General features: G+C 38.8%; 1 protein-coding gene across 2 annotated transcripts in view; it reads left to right on the forward strand.

Moving 5' to 3' along the window:
* Nucleotides 1-23,655, forward strand: part of CAP2 (cyclase associated actin cytoskeleton regulatory protein 2) — a 68,686-nt gene that overhangs the window by 1,465 nt on the left and 43,566 nt on the right. The window contains exons 2-4 of one of the 2 annotated variants that reach the window (XM_075052105.1): nucleotides 4-140; nucleotides 10,726-10,850; nucleotides 14,517-14,617. In XM_075052105.1, the coding sequence (XP_074908206.1) occupies nucleotides 10,727-10,850; nucleotides 14,517-14,617 (225 nt within the window). In that variant the 5' untranslated portion in view covers nucleotides 4-140; nucleotide 10,726. The remainder of the gene's footprint in view (nucleotides 1-3; nucleotides 141-10,725; nucleotides 10,851-14,516; nucleotides 14,618-23,655) is intronic. The other variant, XM_075052104.1, reaches the window with a different exon arrangement.

Genomic DNA, 23,655 nt, shown 5'->3' on the forward strand with positions numbered 1-23,655 from the left:
CAGACCTGACTCTGTCAAGCGATGCCAGCCTTGAACTCTCTTAATCAGCGTAAGATGATCTAATTTCGAGGGAGGCGGCTGTAGTGCTGGTGGGTAGCTGGGCTCCGAGTCCTTGGTTCCCCCTGCGCTTGGAGCCAGAGGTATGCGTGTGGTGGAGGGGACTGAGTAGCCTACAGGTTTAGCCCGGACTAAAGGGTCAAACAGCATCCGAGGGTGAGAGTTCTGAAGACAGAATACATACCTTTACATAAAAATAGATAAGGGATTCTGCAAATACAAGACGACGTTCAGAGGGGGCAGGAGGAAGGCAGAAATGAAGAACCGTGAAGCTGAGATGCTGCATTTTGCAGTAACTTGACATCTGAAAGGAGCACTCCCCCAGAGACGCAGCCAGCACAAAGCTGAGGAGAACTTGTCATGACCCCACCTAAAAATGTGAAATCTGTCCTTTGCTGCGGGCATTGCTGTAGATCTGTATCTTAGCATTACCGGATCAACAGTGAGGATTCTTTAGCAAGTAAAATTCAGATTTCATAACGCGTAGGGGCAGTCTTAAAAACAAAGACCATCTGGGGAAGAAAGCTTTCTTTAGATGCATTACCTAAATGTGGTTGTTTTCCAATGATGGAAAACATTTTCAGAAAAAAACCTACACAGAGGCTGGTCTATTAGGAAATAGTTGGAAGGAGTCTGTTTAGCAGGGGGGTAGGGTAGGATCAATATTGCAAATTTTTATTAATTTATTTCTAAGGCAGGCAAAAGTGGCAATGGTTCATGGACTACCATGTTTCATTGTTCTGCAAAACTAGTCATGAAGCTAGTCCAACTTCAGAAATGTAACTTTTAAAAATTATTTAGAATAGCAAAGTGGTAGATAGATTGAGTTGAAACTCAATACAGTACTCTGAAAGCTGGCCTTTTAAGACATTACCGCAAGTTGGATATCCTAATTTTATTCAAATTTTATCCTAGCATTTCCTTTTAATTACTTATTATGCAAATGGTAATAAACTTTTTTCTGATTCTATATGTTTTCAACACAAAGATTTCATAACACTGTTTGATTCTATTTTGAGCAAGTTTGCACAAGAACAAAGGCAACCCACCTCCTGGAGCAAAGCCAGGCACATACAACAATATGGCCCTTTTCGGTCTTGGGCATAACAAAAATGCTCGTCTTCAGAATACTCTTATGATTCATTTGAGTCTTCCCCCTCAAGTGAATGCTGCTGAGATGTGGAAGATGGACAAGCACAGCTCCAAATGTAATGAATAAAATATGTTTTCTCAATTAAATAAAAATGAAGAGGATGTGCATTATTTACTATTACAGTAGAACCAACCTATGACATGTTTTCATTATTCTTTGTCAGCTATGGCGCTCACTTCAGTGACGAAAAGTGCTTCTTGATACACCATAAGGAGCAAGGATACTAAGATTACATGTATTGGCCTCCCACCCCATCATTAGGGTTTCTAATCCCAGTATATAAATTTTTATTAACCATGTAAAATGCATTGGGGACCCTAACTTACAAAAAAAAAAAAAAAAAAAAGAAAACTCCCCCACGACTAAAATTCGTGGGAATCTGAATTAGCACCGTACCAGCTACTAGGAAGACAGTTAACTCTACCCCAGCTGAAACCAGGACAACAGGAATTGGAAAAGGAGTAGAGTGCAGCAAGGAGGGCTGGAAACTAGATGGTTTGTATTCAGCTCCCAACCTTGACATTGACTTGCAACATTACCTGGAGCAAATCAGATGATCTTTCCATGCTTCAGTCTGTGGCCTGTCAGCGACAATAATGTTGCAAGTGGTTTGAACACTAGAGAGAAAAATGGTGAACTGCCAAATATGTTAAAGAAAAATTCTTTATGGTTCTGCAACCATAAAGAGTTTTAACAAAATGTACAACAGCAGCAAACTCAATAGTTGCAGTTGCTGCCTACTAGAACATCTGACTACATGAAAGAGAACATTCTTTACTTATGCTTATTGGGGCAAAACCAAAGAAACAGCTATGATAAATCAGGTGTAAATTATTGCAGTTATTCAGGCAGCTGTTTTAGTATGAACTGGTTAAAAGATTTTGCTTGATAAAGCACTCCTAATGTATATAAATAATTTTAGTTCCTTTCTCTAAAATGTTAAGTGCATCTTTTGCAACAGGGGGAGCAATTCAGAACTTGTCATTTTCCTGAGGTACAGAGTCAGCTCCAGTTGCTCACATATTTTTGAAAAAAGAGTAATTTTGGCAGATATGGTTTACTGACTCTGCAAATAAGAAGTGCTTTGAACCCTAAAGGCTCAACTGTTCAGAATGTCACCACTAGAACTATACCAGAATATCAACACCTTTACTAAGCAGTGTACATTCAGATAACAAAAGCACACATAAGCACAGCTGCATCTATGGCAGAGGTTCTGCTGATTCAGCCAGTTCAGCAAGGGTGTGGGTTTTGGGGTTTCTTAAACCTCTGTGATAGTTGTCACCACGTTAGCAAGACTTTATGGCATAGACATGGTCTTAGTCCATACACATACTGGCTACTATTGTCTTCATTTCGCCTGTGTAGATAAGGTATTCTGACTGTGTCAAATTTCAGGGACTATTTGTTACTAAAAAATGGCCCACTGAGACTACGTTCCTGAGTATATGCTAATGGAAATTGCTCTGACCCACAATTTTTCAGAGAGTAGCAGGCTAAAGAAATTGCTTGTAAAATCCAAAATACCAGGAGTAGTATGCTGGAATCAAAGGCTTAATGCTTTTGTGGCATATATTAAAAAAACAGGTAAATGCTCAAGTACATAACTGAATAGTGTCATATTTTTCCAAGAAGACATGCTCAGATGCTATGCATTAACATTATGTTTTGTATTAGTTTAAATACTTAATTAATTGCTTTTTGGAAGGAATGTAAAGAATTATTTACATTTCCATGTGTAATCTGTCATCGTTTAGGAGGAAGAAACAGAAGAATAATTCACCTAACAGCTCTGGGTCCTCTAAAGCAACCATTGTAGAAAAGGCTAACTTTACAAGCATGTAAGATGGATCCAGTTTGATCTTTCTCGGTTTCATGATACCTCACACTGAAACAGAGGAGAATTAAACAGCCAAATATCTCGGATCTTGTAAGTGAGCAAGGTTGCATGGATTATCATTAAAACCCAGGACCTCCAAGTAGTAACCAGGTTATAGCAGGAAATAGAAAGGTCTTTTTTAGTAGCAGGTGGCCCATTTCATCCTGAATCAGAAGCAAAGGCACAACCCATTGCAATGCTAGCAGTATTGCAGAATCAGTGGGCTGAATTTTAGAATGTGAGATGGGGCAAGGCCTTGAGTTTTTGTGACCACAAATGAGCTGCAGAGCAAAGGGAGTACTCAAACAGCAGAAAGTTTGCTTCAGCCCTCCTGGCTGCTGCCATGCTGGAAGAAGGGCCACAGGCTGCAGGCTGAGTGAGGCAGCCACAATGAGCCTGAGACCATCAGATGCAGAATGCCAAGATCATAATTGCAGCAGGATGTTCTGGTAAGAGCAAAAATGCTAGCTGACTTGGCTGAAATAAAGCCCAACTATTCAGGCTTTGGCATAATATGGATATGCATGAGAAGAAGGATGTGGAAGTGTTGTGAAAGGCCACCCTCAACAGCAAACAAAACCGTTACTAACCTTGGTACTGAATAACTCTAGTCTCATCTTTTCTGCAGAATTTCATAGTTTGTGTTTTTAGAGCTTGCAACACTGTTTAGTTTTAACTTTCCCCCTTTGCTTTTCTCCTTTCACATCCCAGAAGTACTGAAACACTCCATAAGGGTTTGTACTTTGTGGAGTTTACCCTTTCAGACAGTGCAAATTCAATTTGGTTGGAACCGTAGCATAAAGAATCTTACTGTTCAGTTATTATGAACTGAACTGAGCGCTTTAATAAAATCAATGCCTGCATGCAGTATTTTCTCAGTTCAGCAAGGCAGCCTGCTTACATACAGTAATTGGACTTGTGACAGGTAATTAAATGGCTTATAAGGCCTTTCGGATGCTTGATTACATGAAAAGCACCACACTAATACATAGTAAATGAGGTGGCTAAGAACATTGTGTTTCTGTTGATTGGAGAGATACTAAAACTCTTACACTTCATTGGAGGGGGAGAAGAAAATAAAACCAAGACAAAAGACTATGAGCAGTGGTGACATAAAAAGGGAGCATAAAAAGAATTGGAGAATGTACTTAGAAACTGGGTTGCCTTGGTTATTTTAAGTCAATCATGCTTACATAGGCTGTCAAGTCTTGACTGCTTCAGTATATCATTAAATAGCGAACTTGTTCTTTGTGATCACAAAATTGATAAGACAGTCAAAATTACTCAGCAAGGGATAGGAGCTCTTCACAGAACTTACATATAATTAGAAAGTGAACTGATATTCCAGGAGATACTAAGTACATACATGAACACATGACATATTTTAAAGAATTCATATTAAATTGTCAGAGGTCTAACCACAGTCCATGCTATTATTACATTGACTTGTAGACACACAGCTTGACGTGTGCAGTTGCTCACCCATAATTATGGGACTAAACTGGGATGTGATAAGAAATCTGAAATGCGTCAACAGTCTTAGGGGTACTTGTCAAAATAGAGATTGTTTTACAAAGTAGTTTTGTAATATGTTTTAAACAGTGGGATACAAAATTGCCTCCATTCCTTTCCTGCATGTTTTTGTAGACAGCAGCCTGATCACTGGGAGAGGGAGAGAAGCAGACGAAGAGAAAGAATGCAATCAGAAAAGTATGCTTTATGGTACCAACAGTACAAAGCCAGACGAAGAAAAAAACTTTGGTTAAATGGAGGAGGTGCAACATGAACCTGCTTTTTCCTCTTCTTCACAAAAGTCTTTTTTGCTTATAAAAAATAACCCTTTAAAAACACAGAAGGTATACCAAAGAGAAGTCCACAGACTAGATAATTTGGGTAGCACACTCTTATGCACAGCAACAGCGGACTCATTTGTAACATATCAAAATGGCACATCCACCCACAAAAAGCAGAAGTCATACAGACATTTTTGTCTTTTTGCTATTCCAGGTATAACACTTGTTCTTTTTGACACACACACACAAAAAAAAAAAGTTTTCAAAATTCTATACTGTTAGACATAAAAGACTGTATCTTTTACTAGGATAAAAAAAGATGGTTTTTCTCTATACTTAAAAGAGCGTTGCTTCCAAAGGAGCTTGTAGCAGATCTAGGAGCAAAACAAGAAAAAAGGTCACCAAAGGCTCTGATTTGAACCCTGAATCATTCTCCTCACACGGGGCTTTATAAAGAGGTCTTCTGGTTTAATCCAACTTGACATCAGTTTGACAAGCCTCTCTCTGTTTACATTCCTCCCATACAGCTAATGGGAAACAAAACACAAACCATACAAGGAAATGTTTCTGTCTGTCTACCAACACACACTTTCTTCTTACCAATACTCCCTTGCTTTACATTCTCCACCCAAAATCTTTTACAGTAGTAACCCAAATAGCTTCAGGGGCTCCTCGTTAGCCACTCAGCCAGTAACAGTCTGCTTCTGAGCTCTGCCTGGGAATGAGCAACCCCTGAGGCCCCAAGCCAGTGAGTTTTCATTGTCTGGAGCAGAATGGGGTGCAGCAGGAATTTGGGTCTGATGCCAAAGGTGGCAAAAAGACTGCTGCTCAACACAGCTTGGAGTTGGTACATACGTTTGAATGGTGGTGTAGGAAAGGTAGCCATTTCAGGCTCAAGGTGACTGGGTTTTTTTTCAGAAATTAAGTGCCATAAGGTGCTTTTGTAATTTGAGGGGATGTTCAGGAACGCATATGCATTTCCCCTCCCTTGATCTATATTGATATATATTGTACAGAAGAACTCTTAGAGGACAGTACTTTGGATCTATAAAATGTTCATGATTGCCTCTCTGATAGTACCAGCTGGCAGTCTAGGTTTTTGTATCTTTTTTTTTTCACATCTCAGTAGCAATTTATTAAAAGACTATGAGAGAAAGCACTTGTGCAGGCTGCTATACTTACAATAAGATTGTGATTTTCCAAGCAGTGTAGGGATGTTAGATACAATTAAAAATGCCACATTGCTGCCTGTATTCTGTTATAGGCAACTGCACTTTTTTGGCGTAGAATGGAAAACCAAATATGACGTGTAGCATCTCAGATGATGAGCATGAGTGAGACCTGGCTTAATTTTTCAGAGGCAAAGTGGATTTGGAAGGACTGGTACTTAGGGAAAAAGAAGAAATAATTGAGCAAGTTGCATCTTTTTCTTCTAAATTAAAAGAGTGAGTGCTAGGAAGTAAAACAAACCGTGGAGCTTTATACTATCTCTTGCTGATGTTTGTCAGAATAATATCATGCTTTACAGGATGGCACCATTCCTGTGTTCAAACCTGCCATTTTTACATACCTGATAAGTCATCATATGTTTATTTTTTTCCCTTATGCTACTACACTGCTTTTCCCTGTGGGCTCGTTACAGCTTGTTTCTTCTTGAGGTAGAATAGTATGGTCCCCTGTCATAAGTCACATACAATGATAACAGGAATAGTACCTGTGTGTTTTGGCTTCCAGTTTGACTGCTATTTGGGATGAGTATGTCGGGGAATTTTAGTCTACAGACAAGTTTTTTTCCCTTGATAATAGATAAATGGTGCTTTGAGACAGCTGTCAAATTGGAGAGAAAAGCAGTGATATTCTCCCAAGGCCTGTCTATAAAAAGAGATCTTATTTTTGGTCTTCAGCATGGCATGTTTTACCTGGTTTTGGCTTCACTTCTTTTGGGGAAGAAATGACAGATGGTAGTATTACCACATGCTTTTAACACTCCCCCCCAAAAGATATCACTAACTGTAAAAAGGGCAGATCTGTGGATCCTCCCTCTTATCTTTTTGTGCACAAGAGACAGTTAATGATGTCAACATTTAAATGATTGTCAGTAGACGTGGGTTAACACCTTTCCTGGCTCCTAGTTGACCTTATTTTCCATGAAGGACAGTGTACTTCTCCACCAAGAGAGCAAATGGATACAGGACTACATGGGACTTAAAGCACTGTTGTTTTTAACTCCTTATAGGTGTTCAGCATCAACTCCAGGAAAAGATACATGATCAACCCCAATAATCCATTTCAAGATAAAAGCTTTAATTAAAACCCTAGTAGAGATGAGATAGAGAATCTGTTTTGACATAAAAATGTGCTTTATGGGAGTGGAAGCATCCCATAGATGTATTTACATCCTCTTTACTTTTCATTTGGCACTGTAAGTAGACCGGTCTTGTTATTTATTTATAATATAAGCTCTGATACTATATCACAGAGACAGTATCTTCACAGATGCAAGCTGTACCTTTTGTGTTCTGACTCCTTTTGAGCTGTGGCTTCACAGCGTCAGTTTGACCACACAGAGTGCAGTGTGGAATGAAAGTAATTAGATGAACAGCTGAATATAGGCCAAGAAAATGCTGAAGGTTGTCATAATATGAGCCAAATATGTGAATCCCTAAATATAGGCAAAGATGTCAATGTTTAGGTTGAGAACGGATGAAGAGAGTTGTCATCCTAAGTGCTCAGTGGAGTCTTCACTTCAGAACAGTAACATTAATTGTAGTCTTGTTTGTAAGATAGATACCTAGTCAATTGATGGTAAAGCAAAGTGTAAATGTAAGGTTATTATATGTACAACTGATTTGCTCTTGTAGTGTTATATACAGTAATGGCAAAAGTATACTTGCACTTTATTCATACATGACAGGGATACCTGTGTGTATATTTATGTGCATGAATATATATAAATACACCATGTAGTCATGAATATGTAAGTACACATAAAGAGGTAGGTTCGGTGTAAACATAATGATTAAGTTCTTAAGTGTAACATTCATTATAAAAACAATGAAAACCTGGCATCCCTAATTTTATGGCAAAAATGGTTCCTACTTCTGTCTAAAAAGACTATAGCAATATATTATTCTGTGATTGTTTTGCTGGTGGTAGCTGCTTTTGGAAGAACAACATTGTAGTTCTCCAGCTAATGACAACAGTATAAAGCTGTGAAGAATATAGTGAGCAAAAGACTATGTTGCAGTTGGAAAGTGTTGCATAAAAATGTCCATAGGGTTATTGAGTTGGGTTACTCCCTTGAGCATCTGACACTGTAATCCATATTCTTAGCATTTTACAGAGGGCAGTTTGTTGGGTAGAACATTACAAGTCCGATTCACCTCTGTTCATTTGTTAGATTCCTCAGACCTCTGAGTGTGTGCAGTCAAAGACATTGGGTTTGTAGTCAAACAATTGGGTCCTTCCACAGATAAATCAGGCTGAAGAGGCAAAAAAGCAACAGGTCTTCCAAAGACATTTGTACATGTCATCAAGGAAAATTTTAAGGCAGATGAAGAAAAAACCTACCAGACTGTATCTTCAAATAAAGACAAACAGGAACTATATTGGAAATACTCTTTAAAATACTGATGAAATGAATTGACTGTTAGTATACTATGTTAGACCAGTCTGACTTTAGGCTGGTTTAAAACATAACTTTTAAAACAGACACCATTTTAGGCTTTTATATAGCAGGGTAAAATGTGAAAAGAATATGTCCATAATTTTTTTGAGGATTAACAGTGCTTCGTTTTAAGAAAAGGTTTAATATTGTCACAGAAGTTTGCACATTTCAGAAGCTCTCCTGATACCTTCATCTCATTCTTGCCAAGATACTTCTAACCTTACAAAAAATTCAGGTGGTTTTTTTTTTAAAATTAATTGATTTTTCAAACAGAATAGTGTGCATTTTCAGTATAAGCAAAGAGACCCCCTCTGAATTTTGACAGTGTTTATATGCACATTGTCTAATGTCATCCTCTTTTGGGGGTTTGCTTTTTTATTTAATGTAAATAGGAAAACCCCATAAACTCCAGACAAAACTTTCTCATGAGAATGGTTCTCCTGGCGGTTTCTCACTGTAAAATCTTCTGCTTCACTTTTAGGTCAAACACAAACCTCGTTACATTTATAGGGTGAAGTCTGAAGGTCCCACCTTGTTTGACTGGCAGCATGAGTCAGCACAAGAGCTCTGCATGTGTTCCCACAATCCTAGTAGCTAATCTTCTGTCACATTTAAATTTTAAAAATAAAAATACTATGATTATTTTTATTCATAAGAGTTATTAATACTAATTTGTAAATCAACCCCCTTCTTTTCATGTTACTTTACTTTTTAATTATAACAGTTAGGCATTCTCTCCTGGGTATTGGGACACTGAAACAGCATTGTTTGTTTTGATTGCTAGTGTTGTACAGTATTGCACAGTTTATTGTAATCTACTATTATGCTTTGGTATCTCTAAAATACTAGCACTTTTAGCAGGCTGTTCATTAGGAATTAATACATTTACGCATATATTCCAGGTATGCCTAACTGTGCTAGTCTACAAGCCATACAGCAATCAATGTCTTGTTGGCAGAGCACCACTGGGTAGGGACCCCAGAGAACTGCTGACTACCTGCTTCCCCCAGCTGGTGATGCGAGTTCCTCCGTTGCCCCCACTTCTGCACACCCCAGTGCTGGGCAGGGGATGGAGCCTAGTGTGGGAGCTGAGCTGGAACTGTTCACAGGGATCATGTTAATCAAGAGCTGTACTTCACCCCCCCACTTACTGTATGTCACTTAGCAGAATAAAACACTCACAACCTTAAGTGAGGAACATGTACATTAAACTTGTTATATTAAATGATAGGGGATTTAAACATAGCTTTGTCTGCTTATATAACCGTTTCTCAGTCTGAGGTGTATATAGCACTGTGTTCTCTGAGACATTGGCCAGTATTCAAAAATGTCAATGCCCACACTTCCTCACATGTAAGAAAGCAGATAATCACATTGTGGGGAAGGTAATGTGTGAGTTGTTAAAAATTTAACCTAATTTCTCTTTCATTTTAAATCAAAAGCACTGTAGCAGTACTGCACAAGCAGGCCCCTGGATTTCTTTTCTTTCCAAAGGTTAATTAGTGCTTGATTTAAAAAGCTTGGGAAACACTGATTCACATCAGGTACTTTCGTAAGAAAAAAATTAAGTGATGGGAAATCATATCAGGAGAATAAACAGAAGACCTTCTTGGCTTTTTGTGTAGTCTTCAATAAAGTGGCTGAGTCTTACTACAAAGCATAAAAGACCGAGGTAAATTTCAGAATGTACCTTTTCAAAAATCAGGAGATATACATTTAAAGTCTGGCTTTCAGTCAAGTATTAATTGGGTCTGTATTTTTGCCTCTGTAAATGGCTGATGCAAATCATTGTAGGCCTAAGTTTTTACCAATGACATTTATAATTATTTCAGTCATCTCAATATCTGATTAGGAGCATACACATATATTTGTCATAAATTGTCCACATATAGACTGTCCAAAGCTACGCTAGCAGTGGTTTGAATCTGCTTACAATGAAAAGCCAGGCCTGAGTATGGACCATATTCCCTGTTGACAAAGCAGCAAGTTACCGTATGTCGGCTGCTTCACTGCAACTGCTTATATGCCAGAAAGACAGTACTTAAAAAATACGAGTTTTACCATAAAAGCTGATAAAAGATAAAGCCACAAGATGAACAGAACTGTAACATGAAGTAAAGCATAGGCTTTACTCAGAGGGGTCTAACACTGTTTCTATCCTTAATGATTTTTTCAGAATGGCAGAGACTCATGGTTTGATGGAGAGACTGGAGAAAGCAGTGACTCGACTTGAATCATTATTTTCAGATTCACACAGATCTGGTGGAATGGAGTGTGATGCCATCAATGGAGTCAATGGAAGTAAGTCTATTTTTTTGAAGTACCGTCTCTCTGTTATTAAAAAATCGCAAGTAGCACACGTGTTTGTCTTCTAAGAGGGAGTGCAGTCCCACCCCTTATGAATTCTGTATCAAAAGAAAGTATTTTAAAAAATGAATAAAAAATGAATTTAGAAACATCATGTGACAAGCTTAGTCATACGCATAATTCTAAATTAATATAGCCTAGAAAATTCAAGATTTGACTAGTCTCTTAAGTATACTGTTCATATTTCAAGCTTTATCACTCTCTTCATTTTAGTATTTATATTGTTGTAGGTAACTGACCAGATGAAAATGTCTGCTTGAGCCCAATTAGCAGAAGACATTAGACATCCCCAAAATTTACAGCATAAATATTCCTAGAAGTCACCAATATAAATATTAAGTTTATTTGCCAGCTCTCTAAGTGGCAGTGGACCTACTTCATTTAATTGTTTAATATCCTTAATCAAATATGAGTTTGTTATAAGCATTTGCTCACTAAGGGCTGCCACACATACATGGCCTTATGTTGCTGTCTCCTGAGCTCTTGCTTCTCAAGTGGATCTGCAAAGCACTACTTTGAAGAATACACCAAAAAAGACTATCTTCATTTATTGACATCATATCACCAAGTCATCTTTTTCACTCCTCAATTTTTTTGTTGTTCCTGAAATTTACAGGGTAAATAACCATATAAATGTGGCAGTTCTAATGTTGATTGAATAGAGGTGCCCTTGCCTTTCCCCAGAGCTTGTTTTTTTCACCCAGAACCCCAACATACATCCCCTTATTAGCTTCATGTCCTTTGCCTTCTGTATTCCTTGGCCCTTTCCTGCATTCTCCAGAGAAGAGCACATCCCAGCCTGGACTCAGTTGCTGTGCAGAAGCTGCAGAACAAGCAGAAAGCTGCAGGCAGCTTTCTTACTGACAGAGAAGCAAGTCAGTGTATGTATGTCAGCTGCTTTACCGTCCCTGTATGGCAGCCCTTACCCAACCACACATGCGAGGGACCTTCCCCACAGTCACGTGTGCCATGGGCCTACACACCAGCAGCTGCTTGGAGCAGCTGACTGAAAGCCGTGTGTTTCTCTGGCAGGAAGGGAGCATCTTGCAGCAGGCTTCCATAGCAGATGAGTTAGCCAGTCACAGTAAGCTTCAGTCATAAAATGCTTACGGTCCAGAGAAAACCTAGACAGGTAGTAAACCGTAGCAAAGTCATGGAGAAACGCGATCCGTGTACGAACTGACAAATCAATCAATCACTACTATGAAATCTACATTTTTAAAAAATACAGGCTTCAATCCTATAATGAATCCGTTTAGGTGGATCTCTATATTAATCCAGAGCTCAGTATTGCAGAACCAGGGCTGCTTTCAGAACAGGAGATGAACTCACCATGTGAGGTACTTCCATTGAAATTGCTATATCCTTGGCCTAACCTAAGAGCTCAGTCAGGTGAAAAGATTCAACCCCCAGGGAAGCAGAGCCTTAAAACCCAAGCAGTTCCCTAGAAGAAACAAACTAACAAACCTTGTTGGAGTGAGATTATAAAACACACCCACTAGGAGACAGCAGTAAGAAGCTGAGATGAGCAGCACCATAGGGCACTTGCCAGCCTGCACCACACCTCCAGGCAGAGCTGTCTCGCACGGGGACTCAGGAATTAGCTTTTGCTGATGCAGGTAGGAAAGACTGTGCAGGTTCTTCAGTTTGGGCAACTGATACACATATAGTGCCACAAACATCACTCTGTATGCCTGTGTTACTCTGCTTCTGCAGAGGTTCACATAACCTCCACAGCAACTGCAGAGTAGACAGTCTTACAGAACAGGTCTCTTTTTCTCCTTCAAAACTGACACTCAGCCAGAGTGTGACCTTTTTTAAGTCTCTAGTGGAAATAAAGATACATTGCCTTCTTCTACCATGACCCCCTCCCCTAAAAGACCATTCCATAATTAGAATTATTACAAAATATAACCTTGACTTTTCAATTAATAATTTTGAGAAACAACAAAATAATGAGGATGGGAGAACTGCACCTTTACTGTTTTCCTAAATGGCATTACAATGGCAGGATTGCAAACAAATCATTCAATTGCTCTGCACGGCCCATAGCAAATTCTAGTAAATGCTCCTGGGAGTTAGCTGTATTGAATAGTAAAAAATAGCATAGTTGCTTTCTAGTTTTGCATAGACAATTGCCATTTGGTAAACTGCTATTTAAAACTCTGCTCTAAAGTAAAAGGTTACAATGATTCTCTTGGAGACATACAGAGATTTTGACAAAGAACATAAATGGGCTTTGGAAAGCATCTCCACAACTAAAACCTTTTGTACACTAGGTCATTTGAAGGGTTTACACACAAACACTTAATATGGAAGAAAGCCCAGAAATTCCTCAGAATTAAAGGTGAGTGACATCAAGAGAACAAAAGGAGCCTTGAAATCCCGCCTAGCTGACTAACTACTTTTTTTTTTTTCACACAGGCCATTGCAAATTCCAATTGCCAGAGCCTTTCTTTTTTTCTGTCAAGGAGCCAGATGACTCTTGTGGAATAAAGAGGGCTTTCAAGATTATGAATTTGGACACAATTGTCATATAGTGCCAAAAGGTTAAAGCAAAGTCTCTGGGGAAAGCCTGGTACCTCTTCAGAGCAATCTTCAGGCTTCATTAATGAGGGACAGAGGCTGGGAAGAATTTTAACCTTGGTCTCTCAGAAGATCCTACGGATGCCATAAATTCACACATCCATAGCTCATGCTGGACCTGGCAAAGGTTCTGAGGCATAGACGAGACATGAGGATATGTCAGGGAGTAAAGGGAGGGCTGGAAAGCATCCAAGGAAAGATTACTTTTGCTGTCTTAAAAGGTACCACATAAAGCCATTTAGATGCCAGGTGCATAAGAAACTGAGTCTCATCTGCATTTTCTGATTGTCCACTTTATCAGGAAACTGATCTGTATACCATACAGAAAATAGCATTTTTATTCCTCTGTTAGAATGTATAGCATATATATAGTCAATGGGATGTGTCATCTAGAAGACTCATTTGAGCTTTCTTTATCCGGTGACAGTTTTGCAAGGTCAGACAACAAAATAAGGAGATTACAAAGCCACATCTCACTGCATAAATCCACTGTAAACCCATTCTAAAGACTCTTTCTTACTGGAAATTGAATTGCTTGCTACTAAAAGTCACCAAACAATACAAAGATCTTCAGGAACGGGTGTGTGGTATAAAAGTAGTTGTTCAGTACTGTGCAGATTCTTTTTAGGGGATAATACTTGTTTTATGTACAACAGTAGAATTTTGTTAAGACAGTCATGCTTATCAGGCCACTAGGCCTTTGAAGGGCTGAGAAATGTTTATTTTAGCAACTGTTATTTTAAGACAAAAGAGGCTTCCCATTACATTATACAGAGTAAATTCTCTTCGTGTTCCTAGCCAAGTTCTACCAAGAGGAGGGTTTTTTTTCTTTCTAGCTAGGAAAAAATCATTATACATCCTTTTTCACTGATTTCACAAATCAATGATTATGGCAGAAATTAAGTTACAGTGATTTCCCCTGTTTTGTTATTTCTCCTCCATCTGCTACAAAGGAATGTCCTATGCATTATGTACTTTATGAACCCATTATAATGGAATGGTCTTCTTCTATAGGCATAGCACCATATGTTGACGCCTTTGATAGGCTGCTGAATGGAAGTGTTGCTGAGTTTCTCAGGTACAGCAAGATTCTTGAAGGTGACGTGAAGACACATGTGAGTATTTACTCAAATTTTCTCTCCATGATATAAGCGTACAAGTCTTGGAATCTGTGTGATCATCCTTGATTGCTGAGCAGAGGAGAATCTTAATAGCAGTACTCTGAATTATTAGTTCTTGTAGTAGTAATAACCTGGTATAACACACTGAGGTCAGTTGGTTCAGGAAGGGCAAAAAGCTGTATGGATTCGTAAGAAGAGAGTGCTCCCCTTCTATAGCAGCAAAGGTTGAAGGCCATAGTATGCAAGATACATAAATATTCTCAGTCACAAGCAATTTGAATTGTCCTGTTGGCTGCTAAGCCTTTTGCAGGGCAGGAACACAATTAACAACATGAGTCAACAAATGAGTAGCAACCAATAGGTGGGTCTGAGCAGTGATAACTTCTTGTGGTTGTCTTCTATGCACATGTATCATCATTCCAATTAATGTAGAAATTTTGTTCTTTTGATTGCTTGTTTTTGTTACTCTTTCATTTGGAACAACATAGCAAACTAAAAAAAAAATTAGTTTGTCAGGCATTTAAATGACCCTTTTTTAACACATATGTCACAGCAAGAAGTACTACTATGCTATCATTTTCATGATTAAATTACTTTGTAACCTTATAATATCTTGTGATCAGAGCTCGTTTGTTTCATTTTATTTTTTAAGTCTGTCTTCTCTAAAACTGGTGGTGACAGAATGACCAAGGATGGACTTATCTTACCAGCATCTTAGCAATATAGATTTTGCAAAAAAACCCACACACAAAAGAGCCAGGGTCAGTTTAAGCTGGATCTGAAGGAGTGTGAAGCTTTTGACTTTTTCTAATAGATCCATGCCATCCGGCCTTTCTCCATGTGTACATTTCCCAATTCATTGCAGCTGCTGCTCTACATAACAAACATTGTAGCCAGAAAAACATGCAGTCCTACAAGCTACTGAGACTTATGCTGCAAGGCCAGCATAAATATTTTGCAAGACAACCAAAGTAACCAGCCTACTCCCCAGTAAGAGCTCTGGGATTATTTTGTGAACTGTGTTTTCTTTGTGGTGTTATATGTTCTTCTTGGTAGGATAGAGTTTCTGACCTAGTTAGGCCTAGAAAACTGGAGGGAGTAAGGAGATCAGGCAATTATAGAGGACCTTTGTGTTTCTAAGGAAGTGCTGCACTTCCTTTTTATTTGAAAAAGCTTTTTCACCTTAATAGTTCTACTATAAGCTACAATATATGTACTTTGTTCTTAAAATAAATTAGGTAAAAATTAATAAGCTGGAAGGTGGGGTGGGAATTATCTACCTAACTGAGCAGAGAATTGCTCCCTGGAAAGGGTTGGTTCTAGCTTTGGTCATTACATTCATTAGACACCGTTATTTTGCAGTTGATTTCTCAACAGTCTAGATCTGAGTGATAGAGAAATAGCCTTAGTACCAACACTAAGCAGGGAAAAAAATGGCATTTAACATTCTAAATGACTGAAAACTTTTTAATATACACTATCTGTAAATGTTTAAATCAGTAAGTGTATTAATTTATGCATTTATCACTATTTGATACTCATAATTGAGTCCATATAAAATATTATTAGTAATTTATCTGCCAAGTCTTTGGATAGTCGCTAGCATATTGTTGATGATAGTGTAATGCAAACTGTGATAAGGAGTATTTTTTAGGACTATGAGATTAGACATAAACAACTTTCCCTTACATAAAGAAACCACTGATTCTGACTGCAGGCTACTAAATATTCTGAAATTTTAGATTCTGAATTTACAACATGAAGCAGACGGTGGTTGCCTTATGCTCATGCTTATCACTGAAGCAACATCTGTGCTTTACCTTAACAAGTGGAACAAGGAGTATTTTTCTTCTGGGTGTCTTATAGACCATGTGTCCTCAGCATTATACTTGCAGCTGCTGTCTCTTTCACATAATGAGCTGAAGGGAAGGTTGTATTTTATTTCAAAAAACACCTGTTGCCTAGAAAAACCTCACATACCTGACTGACCAGAATGGTAATATGAGAGAAAGAGAGACTTCATATTATGCTAAAGAAATGAGGGATTTAACATGATGTGTTTCATGCTGATTGCTGTAAGGATTCTGTGGTTTGTGTTTCTGGCGAAAGGAAGAATACAGCCATAACTAATATCTGTTAGGGAGCCCCATTCCCTTTTTTTTCAGCATGCTGTACTCTAATATTAGTCTATTGAAAGAGAACAAAATAATAAAGAGAACTAATAGCTAGTTCCTGGCTCTGTTAAACACGGCAGCATGGTGGATTTTACAAAGATTAGTTTATCAAAGAAGAGTTCTGCTTAGACTCAATCTTGAGAGCAGTGTATTTCTCATTCAAATTACAGTACATGCAGTGGTGAATCTCTGAGGTCAACTGCATTAAAGAAGCTAACCACTTCTTAAAAGACAGAGAGAATGGCTAGAGTTTTTACTTCATCTATTTAAAACAAATTATCCTAAACAGCTAAGATGAGATCCTTTTCCTGCCCTGTCACTGTGGAATAAAAATCTGGTGATCATATGGATATTTCTAAGATATACAAAGTTCCCTACAGGCACCCATTTTATGAAACCACTTTCTGCTGTCCATGTCATAACTATAGAGCATGTGAAGTCAGTGAAAGAGTAAGTATGGCCAGGACTGCTGCCAACCAGCTGTCTTTGGCCTGACATACCAGCACCTTGGAGGCTGTCACCAACTATTACAGGTTATAACAGCCCTGAAGCTGACTCACTATGGGTCAACACGGAACCATTCTTCTGTCAGAATGAGGGAAATTCAAAAGCAGTATAAAATAGGCTGTGGGTCTACAGTGTAGGCAGTTCTCTTATGCACAGCCAATAGGATAGCACTGGCTGATTGCTGGATCACAGAGACATGAGTCCCATCACTTTGCCCAGATGCATCCACTGCTACAGAAAATGTGCTAAGGATGACAAAGACCTGCCTGTGGAAGACACAGTCTACCTTCAGATTGTGTCCCAGTGAGGCAGCTGGTCAAGCAGGTTTGATGTGCTCTTCGCCCTGTCAAAGCAAAGCAAGATTTTAGAAGGCCAAGAAGCTGTTTTTTGTGATGTCTTTATTATGAGCTTCTTCACATTGTTTTTGTTTATGTGATACCTCAAGTGGTGGAATACTTTGGCTTGAGTTTGAGTAATGTACCAGATGAGACACAGTGATAAGAAGAGAATGTACTAGTTCTACAAGAGGACAGATAACTTAAAATTTCCATATTTTAGTATTTTATGTGGTACAGAGCAGAGCAGAATTACAGCCTTCCTGTCAAACTAATACTTGCCTTTTTTTTTAATTGTTTATTTGTAAAAATCTTTTAAACTCCCAACCCCACCAGTTGAAAGAACAGATTGTCTGAGTGATTCAGTTATGTTCCCTCTTCTCTCATCCAAGCTATTTAGCTTGGAAAAGAAAACTATAGAAATATGGATGCCTTTTCCCTCCTCTCTTCCATCAACTTCCAGCTGCTGAAATGCAGAGCTCAGACAGACAACCAACTACATTGTGGGTGTGGAGCATTCAGAAACAAAAAGGCTGTTGGTTAGCTTGCTACTTATTGGGAGAAAGTTTAAATACATTACATGTATGACTACTTGAACAAGATGGCACAAAGCAGCAATTCACAGCACATTATCCAATCTGCAGGGGTTCTCTGTGTGCATGCACTGATTTGTTATCATCGTCATGAGCAGGGGGAGCAATGTTCACGCCACAAATGTTGTTTGCATGCACATACCCACAGAGTTTCTTTTCCTTATCTTACATGAAAGCAATGGCATTCTCCTCTCCTCCTTCCAGGTGTAGTGCCTGTAAATACAGACAGACAACTGAAAGCAGGAGTTATCTTTATGAAGTATATATGCACTTTGCAAAGTGCAGCTCCAGTTTGGCCTATCGGTGAAGTTAAAAAATCCTACCTTCCTCATTTTTTCCAAAGAGTAGCTATTACACATGAAATAGCTGTATCTTGCCTTTTCTTGTGACAGATGTTGAAGAATTAGTCAATGGCTTTTGTAGTCCTGAACTTTGAACAGGATGTGCTGCTGTCTGCGATACACCAAAAACCACTTTTGCACTTTATCTTACCTAATCTAAACACAGACTATCAAACCCATTATTTGACTGATTCCTCATTAACAAGGCAATTTGCTTACAGGGCAACAGAATGCACAAGTGTACTCTCGTGTTCATCTTTTGTGCCCAGAGGCTGTGCAGTTTTAGGCATTGTGTTGAAAGTTGAATTAGAGCTCAGAGAGGAGGATGATGTCAACATGCCCAAAGAGAAGCTTGTTGTCAGGCTGCCTTTCTGTGGCAGGTATTTTCTGCTACATGAAATAAACAGCAAACCAAGTAGCTACCACAGGACTGGGGAAAACAGAGTACATAAAAAAGAATAAAAAGAGAAACATTTTTTATAGCATACAAAATGCACTCAGCTGAAAGAAGGAGACTAAGTGTAGAAAACAGTACTGCTATCCACCAAAAGTGAAAAAACCCAAATAATCATCAACCAAAAAAGCAACCTTGGAAATCTGTCATTATTAAAGTTGATTTTATAATGCTAATTAAGCTATATTTCTCACCCTATATGTGTACTACAAGATACTTCATAACATAAGCAATAAAGAACGTTTGTTTTAATATGACAAGATGGAAATGCAATATACACAATGTAGCCAAGAAGCTAATCCAGAAAAAGTATCATTTTTAGGAGCTTTACAACTTTTGATTGCTGTGTTCCAAAGGATGACTTCACTTGTGGCCTAAGGATTGGATCTGCCTTTCAAAACAAGCAGGATTTATTGGGTCAGGTGCAGTGGTGTGCAGACGTGGTTGTACCCATCTGACTGTAAGACACTTGGTTGGGAATAAAGATGGCTCCTGAGCATGAAGAACCTGTCCATTGCGAGTCTAGACCAACACCCCCTGAAAGAATGGGAGTTTTTCCATTAATTTTGATGGGAGCTGGATCAGGCTGTTAGTTTCTTGACTGACATTGCAGTAAATACCACTTGCTTTTCTTCTTATTTAAAAAGGCAAGGAAGAGACAAATGTCAAATAGACTCTATTGAAAAATACATGCCATGGTGGCCAATACTGGGCGTTTAGTTGTGTATTGCAGGCATGAGAAACATGCACCTGTAAATTTGGATGGGGGGGGGAAATATATGAGAACATTCCATATGGCATTCCCACAGTCAGAAACATAAGAAATCAGAAACACAGACAGTCAAGGCTGTCAACAGTTCTTCATAACCTGTTTTCATGGGGCTCCTTTGCATATGGAGTAGTTTCTGAATAAACCCCTGAGTAGCTATGTTGATTTCAAAGAAGTTGTGCAGTTGATCAGGGACCATTTTTGGGCTAAGGGTCTAAAACTGTTGGCCCCTAAAAGCAGGGCTTATATCTGTATGTGGTTACCCAGCACAATGGGATTTTCTTATCTGCAAAGGATGCCAGGAAAAAGGTAGAATGATTTCAGTGGGAAACCTTATGTGCAATGGGAAACCAAAGAAAATTCCATCATGTTTGCCCAAGAAAGTGTTAAAAGATAACTTGCTTATATGAAAAAAATTCTGATCATGAAGGGCTCTTTAATCGACCAGATAAATTCAGAATAATATCCTGAACTGAGTATCAGTGCTCAGACTAGATTTAAGGTCTGGTTTACCAATTAATTTAATTAATGATTGGAGCAATTAATCAAGGCATACATTATATTTTCAGCCATTTGAAATCTAAATCAGAACTGATCATATGCTCTAGCTCATGTTAATTTTGCTATCCTCTAAAATTTTTTCATTGAAGCCCTGTAAGAGCAAATTTGAGTCTACTGACAGGAAACTTGTTTTTCTTGGTGGTTTTCCAGAAGTGGTATATAGCCCTAGAGGCATAAGTATTCCACAGGTTGAAAACCACTGCGTCAGCTTAACCAAAAATCGTAAGGTGATAAAATTACATGGCTAAATTAGCTAGCTAAATGACGGGTAGCATTAGTGTGTGGACCAGCTGCACTCACAGCTACAAATACAGTGTGAGAGTGTCTCGATAAGCCTGTTGCAAAGTCATGGTGCAGGACACTTGCCAGTGTAAAGTAGGGAGAAACTTATTAGGGAGGATTGGAGACATGGATTTGACACAGATCCAAGGTCCATGAGGAAGCCTTGATAAGGTAATCAGATTTTTACTTTTCTCTCTGATTCAAAGCAGCCCAGTATTGGGCAGGCATAGGTGGCAGTCATCTCAGGCACTCAACCTCATAACAGTGAGGTCTGTGGTTCTCACAACAGTAATTTCCAGTGAACCATGGGCAAATTAAACTAACTTGATCCATCAGGAAAACCAAGACAGAGGACCAGAGAGACAGTATCCCTGCTTTTGTCATTGGCATGAACCTCTTGTGACCGAAAACTCTCTTTACTGGCATCAGTGCTCATGGTTCTTATTTCTCTTGTGAAGAATTATGATTTTTCAAGTTGGAGTAGTAACATTATTTAAGCCCATTTATTTCAAGCTGAGAAATATACAACCATGAATTTTTTAATTTATTTTTTTTTTTACAGTTTTTTCTGGTTTGGGACTCACATCTCCCATGCTTGATTGATGTCATTTGTTGCTACAGGCTATAAGCAAGTCTTTTATTAATTTTCAGTCTCATTCTTTCTGAAAAGCACGTGCACACTCTTTTCACTCATCCTGCCTCCCCATCCCTGATCTGCTTTTATTTTGCTAGTTGGTGGTTGCAACTGTTTTGAGTGTATAGAAATGCTGGGCTTGGAAACTGAGAAGGCTGTTCATTGTAGTCAGCAAAAAACCAAACAATGAGCTCAGAATCTGGCTCTTCAGTCAGTTTCTAGTAAAAAGGAGTTCAGTGAATAATGAGAATTAAGCCACAAGGGAAACCAGTGCACGGTTTGAATGTTGTTTTAAATAAGCTGGGAGTGCTGTCAGGAGTGATGAGGGTAGAATGTGGCCACACACGTGTACGGCCTCTTTTTATCCAGTATGAACTGCATGATTGGTATGGCCAGATTTCTGAACGTTGAAGAGTACATTAGGATAGATTAAACCATGTCACTGTCACTGCTAACTCCTGTTAGTCTACTGACAGCCATAAATTGAACTATATATTTCCATAATTAATCTGAACTGCAAAGCAGTTTAATTTTTGCTATTTTGTTTCATAAGTTTAATTGTATGTTTTATTCTAAATCCCAGAGCTATAATAAAAAGATTGGTTTAGGGTCTTGAAGTAGATCTTTGAGGCCACCTTAGATCAGATCTGCTTTTCAGTCACATCACTGTGCATGTAGATAAATACCTTGCCTTTCAGAGAGGCTGAGGCCCCCTCTCCAAGTAAATGTAGGCTTTTGGTATTTAGCATATCTGAAAAGGAAAGCATGGTTCAGGTGGGAAGAAACCTTAAATACCCTTATAGATGTGTCAGCTTTAAGCTTTGAACTTCCTTCCTTGTTAACACATTTTGCTCAGGGTCTGGGATTCTTCCAGGGTGATAAAAGTGGAAGTGAAGTCACAAGGAGACAGATTCTGGCACTTTTAGCATTTGAGTTGCTTTCAGGGAGCTCAGGGGGACTACTTGCAGAATGAGGTGGGCAATGTCACCAGTTGTCCTGAAGTGTGTGAGAGACAGAACACACACAAAGCCATTTCAATAGAAGAACCTATTTATCTAAGCTCTCTTTCTAAAGACAGTGCAATTTCTTAGAAATTGAAGGTTCTCCAGTCTTTTTATCAGCGAATTTGGTATTTGTCAGACACAGAAAGTGAAGCAATCAGCTCCTCAGTAGGGTGCCCAGTAAGCACTGCCAAAAGAATATTTATGAATTGATACCTCAACAAGTGCTGTAACCTTTTTAATTTACACCTTTAATTTTAACCTTCAGAGATAAGCATCTGAAGTTCCTAGAATTTGTATTTGTTAAATCAGAGACACGTGAATGACATCCTAAACCTGTGAAATCGTAAAGCTTTTTCTGAAATCTCCTCAGCATGGATTTGGACCTTCACTGAGAAGGGCTTCTGAGAGAATAGCTGGGGATAGAGAGTGGGACTGCTTAGCAGCAGACCTCAGGAGAAAAACAGCCCATCAGAGAAATAACTGGAGTGCCTGCAGCCAGTGCCGGCAAAAGCATGTTTGTACAAATGACAATGAGATCTGCAGGTCCCTGAGATCTCTGTGGTTGTCTGATCTGCTGGTTTACATTGTCTGTTCCATGTAGGAAATGTAGGTTTGCCTCTCCTCAGGGAAATTAGATGTCTCCACAAATAATTCCTCGACACAGGCAACTGCACCTCCCAAAGAATTCTGAACTCAGACGTCCATGGGGAAAAAAAGGAACCTGAATTTAAAAAATGGTTAATCTTGACAATCACCAAAGTTTGGACTTCATCTATTCAGTACATTGTATGTGGTTCCTATTTATTTAAGGAACTAATGCACTCTTTCAGAGATAAACAATGTAGCTCCAAGAAATAGTAGAAGCTAGAAGCTTTGAAAGTCTGTGAAACTTTAATGTACCACAGTTTCTGTTCCTTAATGAAATCCTGAAGTGGGCTGGTTTTCCTTTCCCATTCCGCTTTGAGAAACCTGCTCGCTTTTGCAGGCTAGTTAGGATGAAGAGCTATAAGAGCTCTCAGGAAGATTGTGGCTAACTTCCATAAATGCCTGTGCAGGTTGGGGTGGTTTCTATCTACTCTCCCTAATGCTGATTCCAAAAAAATTACAACTTTGTTATGGCCTAACCTTTGGCATGTGATACAACGGATATTCCGGTAATGTCATTAGTTAAATTAATCCCCCCTGGAAAACTGCATACTTTTCTGAGTTGTCATTCTTTTACAGTGTTAGCCTTTCACCTCAGGAGTCCTGGGGACAAATTGGAGGCAGGTCAAAACCAACCTATGATCACTATTTGCTGTTACTCATACTCTACAGCTCATAAAATATACTATGACTATGGCAGTCTTTGGTTATTAGAAGCTCCAACCAATAGCGG

Source organism: Buteo buteo, chromosome 20, assembly GCF_964188355.1.
Source record: "Buteo buteo chromosome 20, bButBut1.hap1.1, whole genome shotgun sequence".
NCBI classification, from domain to species: domain Eukaryota; kingdom Metazoa; phylum Chordata; class Aves; order Accipitriformes; family Accipitridae; genus Buteo; species Buteo buteo.